We start from the raw sequence: 16,360 nt of genomic DNA on the forward strand, positions 1-16,360 counted from the left end.
TTAGCTTGCTAGTAAGTCAAGAAACAAGTAAACTGGCAGAGTCATCTGCATCATATCTTTTATGTCTACTATGTGGTCAGTCACAAACAGGCTTCTGCTGATGTTTACAATACAAGGTACGTCTATGAGACTGATTATGAGGATAAAATCATGTGGCTCAAAGTCAAACTAAGTGTTATATTTTAAAGGCTAGGTAGGTGAGGTATTCATGCACAACTGCTCTGCTTGCTACTGATTGAAGAGCACATCCTTTTGCTAAAGCACTGGACAATTATTAGCTCAAAAGCTGTATGCATTAACTGTGATTTTTTTTCTGTAAATTACCAAAACAACAGCTAAATCTTTTGTACATTATCTATGGTATGGCGAACACTACACGCCATGCGCACGTGTGCTTGAATGGCGCAAAAAATTTTGTGAAGGCAGAGAGGATGTCCAAGACAATGAATGTTCTGGGTGCCCATGCACATCAAAACCTTCTGAAAAAATTAAAAAAAGTGAAATAATTTTTCAAAATGATTGAAGACTCAGTTTAAGGATGAAAGCAGAAATGTTTTCCATTCATAGACAGACAGTTTGGTGAATTTTGCATGAAAATTTGAACATGACAGTGAAGTGTGTGCCAAAGTTGTCCCAAAATTTCTGACATCTCATCAAAGGGAAAAATGTAAGTAAATTTGTGGAGACATTTTGGAAAAAATTGAAGAAACCCCCAAATTTTTAATGCATTGTTAACACCATCGTCACAGAGGAGGAAGAAAGCAAGGGAAGCAAGGCCAAATTCAAGGCCATGTTGATTGCTTTCTTTGACAGTAATGGTATAATTCTTGAGGAGTGGGTTCCATAGTCAATGGTGAATTGACAGTTTAAGAACAAGTTTTAGAAAAACTGCAAGAAAAAGTCAGAATATAGAGACCATAATTCTGGAAAAATGGTTTCATTCTTCATCAAGAAAACATACCAGCTCACACTCTTGGTGAAGCAGCTTCTGGCCCAGAAACAAATCACAGTGCTTGATCATCCCCCCTATTATCCTGATCTAGCATTGTGTCACTTTTTCCTAAAACCAAATCTGTGCTAAAAGGAACATATTTTGAGTCTGTGTCAAAAGTAAAGAAAAGGAAGACATTGTTCTGAGACAACTGTCCAAAGAAGACCTACTGCACTGCTTTGGTCAGTGGAAGACCCTAATACAGCGGTGTGTTGATGCAGGAGTGGGGAGTATATTAAAGTAGAAAGACACTGAAGTAATTTATGCTTAATAACACTGTACTATTGCATTAGTCTCATTTTTAACAGCATTACCTTGTATACTTGTAGCATGGAAAATAGAATATGAGACAAGATGTGCAATACCTGGTTTGGTTTGTAGCTCTTACAGTCTATAATGTCCTAGTGATCCAGTTGCATCCCTTTTGGGCCATTTTATGACAGTGCAAAGTAATTTTGGAGTGTCCATCTCCATGTTTCCAGTGACACACTCAATATCAGTCATCATTCCTGGCTCACTTCTCTTCTTCCATTGTTTCCACTGAAAACACTCAGGGCAGTGTATGATACCCTGGGTGGTAGATTTTATATACTTAGCATTTTGATCATTTCTGATCAGACGTGATAAAAACTGAACTCTGTGAACTCTTCAGCATGAGGCACATAAGCAGAGCTTAAATATTATTAAAAACTCCATGAATACTGATAGGATCAAACAGGTTTGCTAATGCAAACCTCATATAATATTTATTTATTTATTTTCTCTGCAGGAATCCATGACTTTTTTCTAATGCCTGTGTAATTGAAATTAGACTGGCTGTATTAATATCTGTAGGTTACACTATCAGTGGCTCTTCTTATTATGCAAGCGATTTAGTTTAAATCCAACTGTTGCATGCATTCTTTAAATATCATGAGAATACTGTGACAAAAAACTTTAGACTTTTAACCAGTGTTAGGTCGACAAAGTTTCAGTCGATTTCTGTTCCCTCAAAATAGGAATGCACCAGCTCTGTATCTGACAACTCAATTTTTAAGAAAAAAACACCCATGGGCGCAAAGAGGGGTTCATTTGCTAAAAGAACATGAGCGCTGCAGGTGCATAATTGACAACTGCATTAGCTGGAAAATAGGAAAGACACCTTTTCTGCATGCTTAAGACACTTTGCCCTGAGCTTAAGGTAGGGTCCTAAATCAGAAGAGGTTTATGGAATCAGAGAAAAAGCATCAAATTAACAAAACTAACAAGGAAAAAGGGCAACTGGAATTTCTAAAGCTTCCAGATTTGCCTCACAAATTTTATGCAGTTCAGAACTGCATTTAACTGACTGAAATGGAAACTGCTTTAGACCTGTGTTGTCAAAGTAGGACCAGGTAGAGAAAAGCGTGGGCAATCTGAACAAGTGTCGTAATACTCAAGCAGTACTCGACCTGATGGCCAGTATGGATGGTGAGTTCTTTTTGATGTCTATCCAAAGCTTTATATCTCATGGGGGATCCTTGTCAGATCAAGGCACCAACTTTAAAGGAGGCAGTGGGGAACTGAAGCATTTGATGCCATGGAGCCTGCCTTCCATGACCAGCTGGCGGCAGAACGGTTCTGTTTCTAACCCCCCAATGCTTCTTACTTTGACGGTAATGGGAAAAGGAATTGCGATCTTTAAGCCTGCCCTTATACCCTCTATTAAGTTCAGATTGTGTCTGAGGAGTTAAAAAGACCAGCAGTAAGCAACCTAAACCAAATGCTTTTGGCTTCTATTTCCAATGATACTGCAGACTTGTATAATGTCTTTAACAAACTCATAACTGATGTAAATTTAACTAAATGCCAATGTTTAAAAATGGTTTAGTCCAAGAGTGTTGTGACTAGACTCAATCAAATGCCTTCAGTGACTAAAATGTAAGATACAACATTTAGGATGGTATATAGATGACATAATGGATCAACATTCACACAGTGGCCAGAAACACACCAATGTGAAAAAATTAAAAAATATATTTAAGTATGTTTAAATAGTAGGAATGTAAAACATCATAGATAAGGACCAATAACAGATTCAAAAGAAAATCTTTATATTTCTCCTACCAAGCAATTTTTCAAGTGACAGATGGGATTGTTATTCAGGGAGACGTCAGCAATGTCAAAATTAACTGTTTGTACAGTTGACCAAGTCTTTCATTTTTATTAGAAAAGTAATAAAATTACAAATAAATAATGTCAAGGCAAAAGAGAAGAAGCACTGCTAGGCCTTTTTGTTCCCATACAGGTGCTCTTTAGAAACTCTGGGTTTGCTTGACTCAGTTAATCTGGGGAAGGGGGGTTGCATGAATAAAAAGGGGATTAATCTAAAACATTGTGGTAAAAGAAAAAAAAAACTGTAACTGCCCTTCAAAAAGCAATCCAAGGCACAGTATGTTCTGTGTGTAATCAAAATGCCTTTTTTAAAGCTGATGTGTTGCGACCTACTCAGGTCTTCATCAAGGCCTTTGTCAGGAGAGGCTTGCACATCTGTAAAGAGTTGGACTAATCAGGTAAGTGTGAGGATCCTTCCCCAAGGAAGTGTAAGCCCATTGGTTAAAAAACAGGGGAGTGTCATTTCTCAATTTCAAAAGGGAATGATCCTCAGAATCATCTGATTAGTGTAACTCTCCACGGGTGTGCAAGCCACTGACAGAGGCCCTGATAAAGACCTGAGAAGGTAGCAACATATTAGCCTTTTAAAAATGTGTATTTTACCATGCAAAATACAGACATTTAATTACACGCAAAACCTACAGTGTGCTTCAGATTGCTTTTTGACTGTTTCAGTTTTTTTGTTTTTTTGTTTTTTTTTTTACAAAAATATTTGGATAATCCCTTTTTTCACTCATGCCACCACTACTTCACCAGATGACCTGAGCCAAATAAATGAAATTTTGAAGTTTTACTTTTTTTTATTCCATGAAAATATTACTTCAGATTAAGAGGAGACAAATTAATTCACTGCACAACATTCTATATTTTAAGAAGTTATCTTTGAATTAACCTGCAGCCTATCTACTCGGATTGGGATTGGATTTGCTTGTAAAGGAGAGTTGCACATCACCATCAATTTGTAATTTCATGTTTTTATGACTTACTGTGATGCTAATTGCAAATAACCAATCCAGAAGTCAAGCTACTATTTAACATAATCTATGAGTCAGTTGTTTTATGCTTGTCCTAACCAGGGTGGAGGGGTATTGGTGCCAATCCCAGCTGCCATTGGGCGAGAGGCAGGTTGCATCCTGGACTGACATGTAGAGACAGTAAGGCACACTTACATGTACACCTACAGGTAACTGAGCGTCACCAATTATCCTAATAAGCATGTCCACCCTGCAGTCCTATTTCAACACCATACTTAGAAAATGTTAAACAAGTTTGGATCATTAACCTTAGAAAAGATTGTATGCTATGAAAACTGGCAGATTAAAAAATGGGAGAATATATATAGAATATATATATGTATGTATATATATCATCAGTCCTGTTAATGTGCTCATTTCACATTCAAATAGCAAATAGATTACTGCTTCAACAAAAACACCAACAAAAGCAATACACCTTCTTTTCTGGATTTAGAAGTCCTGTGTCAGGGAAAGTAATGGTAATATACTCTACTGGGCATCAGAATCTCACCTCATCTACTCCCTCAGGAGGATTGAAGGATTTATCCTCAGCTGCAGCACTTCTACACTGTAATTACCATAAATCTGTAACCCTTTCTTTGTCTTACTGTAAAAAGCCAGGAAAAATATTTTCAAAAACTGACATTTTTCACTGTTTTCTTGATTAAACACAAAAGGTATGCCGCTTTTGTTGCACCAGAAACTCCTGCTCTTATCACATCTTTCTCATCATTCCTGAATCTTTTAAGATCTTTTAATTAGTGACTCTGCAAAACTTGCTTTATGGTAAACTGCAGGAAGTAGCAGAATCAGGTGCCAGTGGCCAAATAACATGAACCAGTAACAGCTTGGTATGAACTGCCTTAATATTAAATGAGAAATTGTGTTGAGAGTCTACAAACTGAGATGAATGATTGTACTTTACATTACAGATTAATGTTGGATTGCTGTAAATATGATGGGTCTGGTCTAGACTTGCCCTCTTTTTAAAGTGTCTTGAGATAACATTAGTGATGACTTAGCACTATACAAATGAAGATAGACTGCTTCAGAACATTTAACATATACGTATTCATGTCTGTCCATCTTTGCAGTCATAAAGAGAGAACTGCTTCTCTTTTTTTTTTTTTTTTTGTGAAAAATTTCAGGAGTCTCAGAAGGTCTCAGTATTTTTCCTTTTATTTTAAGTGGTTGAGTGTTTTTTCCTGTTTAATACCTAGACCACATTTCAGTAGCTCTTGGCCTTACATCCCCTGACCCCCTTACGTCACTGCCAGCTTGATTTATGAAGGGACATAATTACACCAACCCCCTGAGTAAGCAAAGTGATAGCATCAACCTGTATCAATAAATGCATGCTGAGAACACACAGTAAGTACTACAATATCCTAATCAGAATCATTTACAAGCATACATATGGAAAATGAAGGGTTAATTTTGTGTCTCTGTGTTCAAATTATAACAGAGAGAACTTACTGACATGGTCAGCTGAAAATATGTATGCAGATTATGTTTGGCATTTTTAATAAAACATTCTTTGATATCTTAACAATATGGTCTTTTTACCCACGGTATTTGCATTTATTAGTAACACACACACACATTGTTACAACATCTATGAGACTTGAAACAAATAAATGCAAAATGTAGCTGGAAAAAATGATTTGTAAAGTTATTATCCAGTAATTTGCTTATTTTAAATTGCTACATGCAAGAGAAGGTGTTAGGGTTATGTTTATGAGAAAATACACTACACTCCCTGTAACTTTTTATTCTGATAGGCTTTCTATAAAACATTGTTTGCACCAAGGCAGCCTTCTTCATGAATTCTATAAGCAATTGCATGTCATCCAGGGGTTAACATATTAAAATTACCAGCTGGACTTTGTGGGGGCACCAGCTCCATCCAACAAACATTTGCTGGCATTTAGAGCAGCCCTTGGAGCTATGTGTTGTTTTCTCCTTTAGGACAACAAAGAGAGTCCATCTTTACATTTCTTCTACATGGGACAAATCAGAATTCACTTTATGATTAATTATAGTTTGGAAAGACAATCTGAAATACATTCCTCAGGGTAATTTTTTAACCAAATGTCATTAATGAGGGCATTATTGCACGTTTTAACAACAGAACATAGAGGATTGAGGAATAACCGAACCAAAAACCAACAATACACTCATAAAACTCTCCTAAATCAACACAAGAATCTTTCTGCTGGCTACTTGAGGGATCCCTCACAGATTAATGTGTGCTTTGGCAAGTGGATCGGTCATGGCATCAACTCCACCAGCCAGCTCCCTTCCTCACACTCCCTGGCTTTAAACCAGTCATTGTGTAGGACTGAATGGTAATTCAGTCAAGCACAACAATTCTATTTAAAAAAATGCCCAAAAATTAATCAAGAACTGTCTGACTCTGTCTGCAGGGGCTGGTCATCTTAATTTTGACTAAAGAATTATCCCCTGATCATTTTTCATCTTTTTAAATTTCCATCTTTATCTATTCAACATAGTATATACCCTAGACTGCACTCTCTACATAAGATTTTTACTCATAGGATTGTATATATGCCCTTCAACTTAACAAAAATATCTACATGTTTTGATGCTAAGAGCATACATTTGTACATAATTGGATTAAGTAGGAATAGCTATTTGCATAAGTGCTTCAACATCTCAGTAAGCTCCTGTATCTTAATTTCTTACAAGGTCTAGTGTTGTGAGCAAGCATGGGATAGATTTCAATTTGAGGCAGTTAGTCTGATTAAAGACAACTGATCAAAGACAGCAGAATATCACATAGACTCTTTATAATGGGGTCAATTTATTGTTTGTTTTATGGTTTGTGTTTTTTTTTTATTTCTAACATGTTAACAACCAAAGTATGAAGCATAAAAAACAAACAAAAAAATACAAAACAAAATAACAAATAAGACAAAACAAAACAATTGTAAATTGTTTGGTCCCTATGCTGCATTTTGTCATGCATTATTTTCCTGACATAACAAACTGGGCATTTGGGTCATCAAAGCTTAGTCCATAATTTGTTACCATACAACCTTGCAAAGCAGATGGACTGGCCAGACTCCATGTCTGTCATCAGGCAGATCCATCTTGCAGAGCTCCAATCTGAAATGACTGTGCTAGGTCTGAAAATGGACACGATCAATTAGCGTCATTTGAGGAGAGGAGGTAGCTACAGGCGGGGTTTAGCTGTTCTAAGAGAGATCTAAGAGATTGCTGTAGCATTTTACTTGGGTGTTTCTATGGTGGAGTGGCAGTTTTATCAGAACTGGCCCACATTTCTTTATCAAAGAGCAAGGAACAGCACTTAAAGCTTTTCGTGACATAAGATGTTTTTTTTTCTCTTCTCTTAACCTGCTTTGGCATGAGATCGCAACAGATAAGCGCTAGGTTTAGAAGTTGTACTGTGAGCCAGTATAAACAATGGCTGCTGGTGGAGTGACTGGCTCAGATGTAGCCTTATTTTAGGGGTACTGGTGTAAGAATAGGGGCACATTGCTTCATTAAAACAAGAGCAAAGACCCACACTGAAAGCTTCTCTTGGCAAATATGTTGCTTTTCTCCCAACCGGCCTTGGCATGAGTTTTATCCACCAACAAGCTCCTCTGTTCATAAACTATGGCAAGCTTCAGATTAGCAGAGCTGTGCAAAATGCCTCATTTTGTCTTGTCCCCTTGGTCCATTATAAATGTCACATATGAATTGTTTCCAAGATTTCTTTGAAAAGTCCTGCCCTTACCAAATGACTTTGTATGGGAGGTTTCCCACATGATGTCAAACAGTCTGACTGGCATTTCAGGTTAGTTACCATACCTAATATTGCAAGGCCAAGTCAAAAAAAAAAAAAAAAAAAAAAAAAGCCATCAAATTAGTAATGAGATGCTGTAAATACATTCAAAAAGCTTCCACAGTTTAAATTCTGTTCCGGAGAAATTACTCCCAGACATCAATTGGGATTTGCTGGCAAAACTAGTTTGCGTCAGAAGGGAGTTAAGCCATTTTTAAAAGTCACAAACAAGAACTGTATAATTTGTCTGTAAGGCTGTCCTTCTCTGACTCATTTTCGCTGCCTCTCTCTTTCTCCTCATTCATTCATCTGTCTATTAATCAGTCAGTCTTTGTCTGCTGGAATATCTGCTTTACCGACTTCTGTTTTTGCAACACTTTGACTTTAAACACCTGCTTACTCTATACAGTAAAATACTTCCTTGTTCACAGAGCAGGAAATTAGATATTACCTCACACACACATACATACACACAGACATTACTATAGCTCAGTAGGTGGCAAACGTCCCAGAGCCCTTCACTCTAACTAATGGTTCAGATGTGTGTGTCTCTGTTGTGTGTGTTGAAAAAAACAGTGATGCTCTTTGCTCCAACAAGGATAGTTATGTGTGCAAAGTCAAAAACACACACTACAACTGTTAGTCAGTAGCTATTTATATGCGGAACCTGCCCTGTAAGTGCCACCTAATTAAAAAGGTTTACAGTATACAGCTGCCCTAAATCATTTGTCTATGTGTCTCTGTCAGTGTTGCTACTTAATTGTATGAGACATTTCCACATGTACACACAGGTATCTTTCCTTCTCTCTTCCTCTCTCTCTCTCTCTCTCTGAATCCCCTCTCTTTTTCCTCAGCCAAAAATACTTAACACTCACAAACACTCTCAGCAGGTGTCCTTTCAGAGACTGGGTATTGCTGGAGACCATGCCAGTGATTAATTTAGAGTGTTTACACTGTTAACTTGTTTTCTTACACTCTCCTTCCAGCTGCAAACTCTAAAGATAATCTTCAGTTGGTGTCTTTGTCACAAAAGCAGCTTTTCAGCTCTAAGCTGATTGAATAAGCGTCAGGTCTTCTGCCAGCCTTCAAGGTTGATTTCCATCAAACAGAAAACCAATCTTTCCATAACCAAGAAAACCAGATGTAGTTTTCTAACATTTCATATGAATTCATGCAGAATACTGATTTTGAGAACCATACATCAGTGTGAAAAAGTTAGATAGGTCCATTTGGAGCACGCCAAGACTAAGATCTCACCAAACCATTTGATGACTTGTGCTTATTCTTTGGTGAGCGGGAGTAAGCAAACACAATTTCTTGACTTGGTGAAGGGTTCTTCACCGTTAATAGCTGGCTTAAAAAAAACAAACAAGTCAATACAAATTCTGAGTAAGTGAATATTTATTGACTTTTTATCCATTCCTAGGGCCAAAAGCTAAGTAACACAGAGCAGGTGTGATCATCATTTTGAACTATTTATCAGAGTGGTGCAGTGCCTTAGGTATTTTCAGTATGATTAACATCCTGTGAGTCATTCAGTGTGCTTTCATCTCTGGAATAGGCCAAATGCTAAATATGTTGTGCAATTTTTTTTCCAAATAAGCTCTTAAATAATCAGTTTTTCCTTGTACAGATATAACAGTTGGCCAAGATTTGTACAAATCAATAAAGCCGATGTCAGCACAACTTGGTTTTAGCTTTTTAGCTTCAATTGCGTGTGTGTGCATGTATTTTTATACGTGTGTGTCCATGTTTTTCTGTTTTTTTTTTCGCACATAAAACCGTGCTTTATTTGACCATACAGCTTAAATTCTACTTGTGTATACATTCTGGGGGTAAATCTAAACAAAGCATGTATCTGTATCTGTAAAGGTCATGTGGTGCTGTGTCTACATATTTTTAATTAGTCTGCACTTTTTCTTTGTCTATGGAAAGAAGAATACATGTGCACTTCTTTGCAAACAGCCCCCCACTGTGTACATAAGAGTTCAGCACCATGGACAGAGACTTTCTCACAGTTCCTTACTTGAAGCTGTCTGTAAACTCTGGGCCAAGCAGATTTTCTGGCCCGTAACTCAAGGAAAGCCTAATCACGTGGGGAAAAGATCAATAACTTGGAAGTACTGCGGCTTTTGTTAGAAATTGGAGCCACTGGCGCTATGTCAATCAGGTCACATGAGCTCGTTTTCATCAGATCTCGATGTATTTTTCTATGACATCTGTTACAGCAAGACCCAGACTCAACTATATGAAGTACTGCAGTTAACAGCAGTTAAGGGAACTTCAAGCTCGACTGAGTTATGACTACTTTCTGTCGGTCTTTCTCGCTCTTTACCTGACTTTGGCGCGTAAACTCCCTCTGCACAACGCTGACGACAGGCACCTGCAGCGCGAGAGAAACGAACTCCAACTTGACTAACTCGTCCCGATTCCGTGGAAAGGCGATCATGGCGGAAACCCCCTGCACGACGACGGTGTGACACACGCTCTCCACAAAGGACAAGGGGTCCTCCTCCTCGGGGCTGCCCGCAGAAGAAGAAGAAGAGAACGCGGGTAGTTCGCCGAGCCCAGACCCCACGGCCATGACAAGTTCCAGGGACAAATTGTATGGCAGCAACCCGACCCGATTGAGTGCCTCGACAGCGAGAAGGGCCGAGTCCCGGGGTACGAACACGCGGTTCTCCTTTGAAGTATTCTCCTCCCGCAGCCGTGCCTGGTTCTTATTCCTACTGGCCCCCCGCTGGCTATTAACTGCCCCCCTAGTTCTGAGACTTCCATATCCAGGCGCACTGGCACTTGTTTTAATCTGCTTTTCCAACTCCACTCCGCTCCCTATCAAACCTCGATCTGCATCCCAATCATCAGAACCGTTTCCAGTTGTGGCAGAGAGCAAGCGAGGCTGAACGTGCAAAGCTCCAACACGAACCGTGTGGCCGATCCGTTTCAACACCTGGCACGGCTGTGGGTGCGAGCGAGCGCACGGCGGGAGAAAGACAAGAGCGCACAAAAATAAACAAACTGATGGCGAGATCCAAGTGCCAGCTCGAGCTGCCAGGCCATTCATCATCATCACCACCGTCTTCACCTTCCGTGCTCCACAGCTGCACCGGATGCCCCGTCCAACCACAGAACGGCCGAACACCGGGGCCGCCCCGTTGGTCCCCCTCCTCGTCCCCTGCGTGTGGCCCTGACGGTGCACCACTCAGACAGGCTGCAGCCCCCGCTTCAGCTCCTGCTCCAGCTCGCGGCAAAGTTGTGCGTTCCTCCGCGGACAGAGACAACAGGCTGCTGAGGCGCGAAATTTGGCACGAGCCGCGCACAAGCAAAAAATGATCCTGAAAAGTGCTGTTTTTCATCTCAAAAGATTTTCATCATTCAAGCATCGTGGTTGCTAAATAGGTCTCCGAATCAAACAGTGAAAAATCCACATATTCCAGTGGCAGCAAAAATGAAGCAGAGTGTGCAAAGAGAGAGTGTCGGGAAAAAAGGGTTAATGCGCATCAAACACATTCCAAAATAGGGAAATCCACCTCTGAAACATCTGATGCCTTCGAAGGAAAATTATTCCATTATCATCCAGAGACCAAGACCAAAGTCAACACACTCCTTCTCTGTACACGAGATGAAAAAAGAGGACAAAATGTTTTTCCTCTGGTTAAACAAGCTGGTAAGAACCTTTTCAGGGCGCGCGCGCTGCTTGGCTCGAGTCAACCCATGTAAAGACACTTGTACCGGCGAGACCTCCAGCACCACAGTGCGGTCTTCTGCGCACGTTCCAAAGAGATTTAACCCTGTCCTCACTTTACCCAACCACCCCCTACCCCCATCCCCTTCAGCAGTGTCAGGGACAGAGGTTATCAATGGGTAATTTGTACATCTTAGATAGATAGATAGATAAATAGATAGATAGATAGATAGATAGATAGATCTTAGAATACGTTTTTCTATTATTTCAGACAGGTTTCCATTCTAAATTTTGTTCCCTTTTTTACCTGTACTGCTGGTTGCATAATCATACAAGTAGTCTCTGATGGAATTATGTTTGCATATAACACCTTAAAGCCTGTTAGTTTAATGCAATCAAATACAGCATCCTGGCTTAGAAAACAATCAAAGAGATGAATCAACATCTCTGTCGTAGTCAAAGCAAAGCTCTGCATTTCACAAAAAGCTTTTATTTGGAGTCTGTAGAATCACACAGGTGTTCCTACTGCAGTGTTTCTGTGTTGCAGGCAACCTGCTAGTTTTAAAAGCATACAAGGCAACTCAACTGTTTGGTTTCTGGCTTACTGAAAAAGGGTTAAATGTCACATCTTCATGTTTTCACAGGGACTTTCCTTTTACTGTCAGCCTGTCAGGGTCAGCATGGTGTAATTTCTCTGCATTCACTCATTTGTTTTTTTTTAAATATGGCCTGAATTGTGAATTGTGTGTGGGTCCATGTGCGTGTACGTGCATCGCTGGTTTGTAGAAAAGCAGACAGCCACCTGCACTTAATGAGATTGTTTCAGTTACTCATATCTAAAGACACCTGATTAGATCGTTAACAGCTGCTGAAGGGGGCATGTTTAACTGATGGGCCTCATGTTGCTGTGGTAACCCATAGGCCAGAGGTCACTATTGACCCAATCATACGCTTCAGTTTAAATAGCAGCCCAGATTGATGATTGGTTAATTGTCTGATCTAGATTAATGATTGGCTAATGGTCTGTCTTGAAATTAGAGGCTCGCCTACCAGGATATTGGTAGATCAATGACGCTGATTGATCAGATACAGCATGACCTCAAAGGAGCATAGACATGAAGGAAGAGAGAGAGAGAGAGAGAGAGGAAGATTTGACATGAGGAAGGGGGTGAAGGAGGGGGTGGTGACCAGAGGGGACTGGTGGGGAAGCTTGGGAGAGAAGCAGAGGTGATGGAGAGGTAAGAGGAGCATAGAGGCTTATGGGAATGGAGGGACTGCTGGGGGGTGGGGGTGGGGGGCTGATGAAAAGGGAGAGAGGAAGAACAAATGTCTATGTCAAAGAAAGAAGCTTGGAGAAATGAATGTTTAAGGACATGAGAAAAGCAGAATAGGTAAATGAGGACAGAATGTGTGGAATGACAGACGATGCAAGAGCTGCTTCAGCTGCAGCCTCTTACAGGGCATTACAAATACTGTACTGGCAAGAGATATTTTACTGGAGAAGATGAAACAAAAGAGCAGAAAATTGCACTGAGCATAACATTCAAGGTGAGATTTAAGAGTCCATCTTGGCAGAGCCATGATAGCTGTTGTTGCACTGAAAAACCAATTCCATTTTTTTGCTATTAAATTTTGCACTGTGCAGAGGAATGAGATATCAGGCATAGGACTTTCAAAAAAGCCTCACAGTCACAGCGTTCTAATTTCAACTCTTGATAAAAAAAAAAAGAAAAAAGTTTAATAATACAAATGGTGAAGATTACCTCTGTCATAGGAAATGAGCTTAGTTCACAGTGTTAGTTATTTTCACCATCATACTCTTGTTACAGTATTTCCCTGCTGGCTTTCATATATGATATTCATACTTTTTGAGGACTGTGTGAACATTCATTAGGGAAACTAGGGAGGAAATACTCTTTTTGTTTTACTAAAGGAGGTTAGTCAGACATTTTATAATTTTTGCTTAATATTATTTTAGCCTTTTTAAGTTGACATTATGCATACCTAATAAGTATGCTTAAAAAGCAGCTTCTCGTGCATAGACCATGAGGTGCAAATGCAATAGTTCTTTATATCAGCACCTTTTTATTACATCAAAATGTGCTTGAGCAGCTTGAAGGACCAAAACATCAGTTTTTCAGAATGCAATATGCATGGATACAAAAACCAATAGTGGACTGCCTCTTCAGTTTGTTCTTCAGCATAACAGAAAAGATGAAGCGTAAAGCATAATCATGGTTAATGATGGAATTCCAATGTCTACTCTCTGTAAGTGACTGCAGCTAAAGAAGGCACACAGCTTAAACTGTTCTCAGGACAACATCTTAACATATCAATGCACACAGAGAATTCTCAGCTCATTCTCTACTGTCACAGTTAAGTTGAAGCTCATTTTGTGATATTTTTTCCAATTGAAGATGAATGAAGCCTCCTATAAAATCAAAGACAAATGTAAGAGATACTAAGAAACTTTTTCCAAAGCACTTTCCCTCTTAGCTTTAGTTTCCCTGAGCTGTCAAGTCTATCCAACCTCCTTTTCTTTATCTAACTTTAGATGTACCTGTCTGTGTTTCCATCTGCCCATTGTCTTCCTTTCTCCCTGGGTGCAGGCACATCTGATTTTACATTCTTTCTGCCTGCCAAGTTGGAACACCTATAGGTCAACCCTCTCTTTTGTTCCTGTCTAAATATCCCTCTGACCCCTTGTCTTGTTGTATAACCATCCATGTCCCAGTGTGTCTGCTTTGGTTGTCTGATTTGCTGATCATTTGCTTCACCTGCCTGCCTCCTTGCTGATCTTTAAACCTTTCTGTCCTCTTCCTCTGTCAGCATCATTGCGTAACTGTCTGCTAGTCTGTCGCTCTGCCTCCTTACCCGGCTGCATGTCTCTCAGTTTGTCATCTTGCAATATAGTGACCCTGCAGAGTCAATGACCCTTACACCTGCCAAGCAAATTCCTCCATGGTTCAATTCTCGCACCAGCAGCAGATGAAGCCTGATGACACAAAAACATACATCAAGGTTAGAGCACCTGTCAGACACAGCATCTAAAGCACCTGTTTGATACACAGCTGATCCAAGCTTAACAAAGTCAAAGTGATTAACATAAACACATGAATTGAGGGAAAAGAAAACAATCCTCAAAATACTCATTAAACTCAAAGTCAAACAGACTTACAAAATGTTTCCTAGTATTTGAATAAACAGTCTTACGAAATTGTCTTTTTTTAGGGTACTGTGTAAGAAGGAGTTGTGTATCATTTTTGTGACAGGTTTAACTTTGTAACTTTAGTAGAAACGAACAATAATGTTCTGTTCTAGTCTGACTGAACAATAACACCTGTTAAACTCCTGTTTGCATGAAAGCCTTGTTTCACTCGAACCAGCAAAGCAAAGTTCCATTTTAATTATTCAATCCCCTCAGTAGCCTGCTGTTCCAGCTTCCAGCTGCTGCCTTAACTTTAAAATTGTTTTTTACTTTCTGTTTTCATCAAATGCAGCTATTGTTCAGAGGAATAACTCTATCATTGTTTTTATCAACATAAATTTATTAAAATCTTGTACTGTGTTAAACACAAACACATATTTTACTGTTCTCCTACCTTTGTTAGTCTTAAAGATATTAGATATTAAGTCAAGCAAGGCAGGTCATGGTACAAACAAAAAGAGATTTCTGCCATTTGTCAAAAATCCATAATTTGGTATTGGCATGCAGTGAGCTGTGAAGTTCATCCTGTAGAAATAAAAGCTGTATGAGGATCTGGCCTTAACCTCCAAAGATCCTGCATGTACACATAAGATTATTATTACACTGTGGCTTTCCAGGCATATATAGTGATAATTTCTGTTCTAAGAATCTTAGAGATAGCCTTCTGGAATGTCCAGAAAGTAACTGGCTGAAAATTTGGAAAACATGCTGTTTGGATATGTTAGGGGAATTTGCTTGTATTTTCAAATTTGGGGGATATGTTTGTATATTTTGGAGTTTCGTGGAAGTTTTAGGAAAATTGGCTTTGAAATTATTTTGTCACTTTCATGGGAATTGGATGTTGGGGGAAAATTGCTTGGAGGTTTTCAGGTATTTCCAAGGACATTTGGAGGATGTGTAATTTTTTGGGAATGGGGGTGGGGGGATCGTTCAAACTTGTACAAAAAAATAATGGAAATTTCAAGGAAACTTGTTTGAATGTTTACAGAATCAAGTGTCATTTAACTGGGTTTTTGGGTGGTACTTTTTATGGTAAACTTCAAAAAATGTTAAAGTATTTTCACATATGCTACAAATAAAACACTGGAACAAAAAGGAGGATTTATATTCAGTCTTTAAACAACAGCAGTTTTTAATTATTGATATGTGGCCACAGGATTTTAAAAAGGCAGAAAACTGTCAAATTTCATACACATATCACAAAAAGAGACATGTAGTATGATGCAGAAGTAATAAACTCTTTAAAAAAGTTCTCTTTTATACTGCCCTTAAAGAAGATCAGTGACAAATCAATATGTAATATACAATAAATATAATGAGTAATGTAGCATTTGAAATTGAAAAAAGTTAGGACATCAGAATTTGGAGACTGATTTCAGGTGAGAAGCAGGAGTGCAAGCAAGATTGCTCTTGAACTCTTATGCTGTTTTCTTATCAACATTAAATTACAGCAGTCCAGTCTTTAAAACCCTTTTTTATCTCATAGACAGGAAGTTAGTGACAGTCTCTCTTTGGA

The 16,360-nt window shown here is 39.0% G+C and overlaps 1 protein-coding gene across 1 annotated transcript in view; it reads right to left on the reverse strand.

Moving 5' to 3' along the window:
* Positions 1–11,778, reverse strand: part of grin3a (glutamate receptor, ionotropic, N-methyl-D-aspartate 3A) — a 77,041-nt gene extending 65,263 nt beyond the window's left edge. The window contains exons 1-2 of the mRNA XM_041811182.1: positions 11,773–11,778; positions 10,287–11,138 (exon numbers count right to left, since the gene is read on the reverse strand). Of these exons, the coding sequence (XP_041667116.1) occupies positions 10,287–11,138; positions 11,773–11,778 (858 nt within the window). The remainder of the gene's footprint in view (positions 1–10,286; positions 11,139–11,772) is intronic.
* Between the last annotated feature and the right edge of the window lie 4,582 nt (positions 11,779–16,360).

Source organism: Cheilinus undulatus, linkage group 17 (assembly GCF_018320785.1).
Source record: "Cheilinus undulatus linkage group 17, ASM1832078v1, whole genome shotgun sequence".
In the NCBI taxonomy this organism is placed as follows: Eukaryota; Metazoa; Chordata; class Actinopteri; order Labriformes; family Labridae; genus Cheilinus; species Cheilinus undulatus.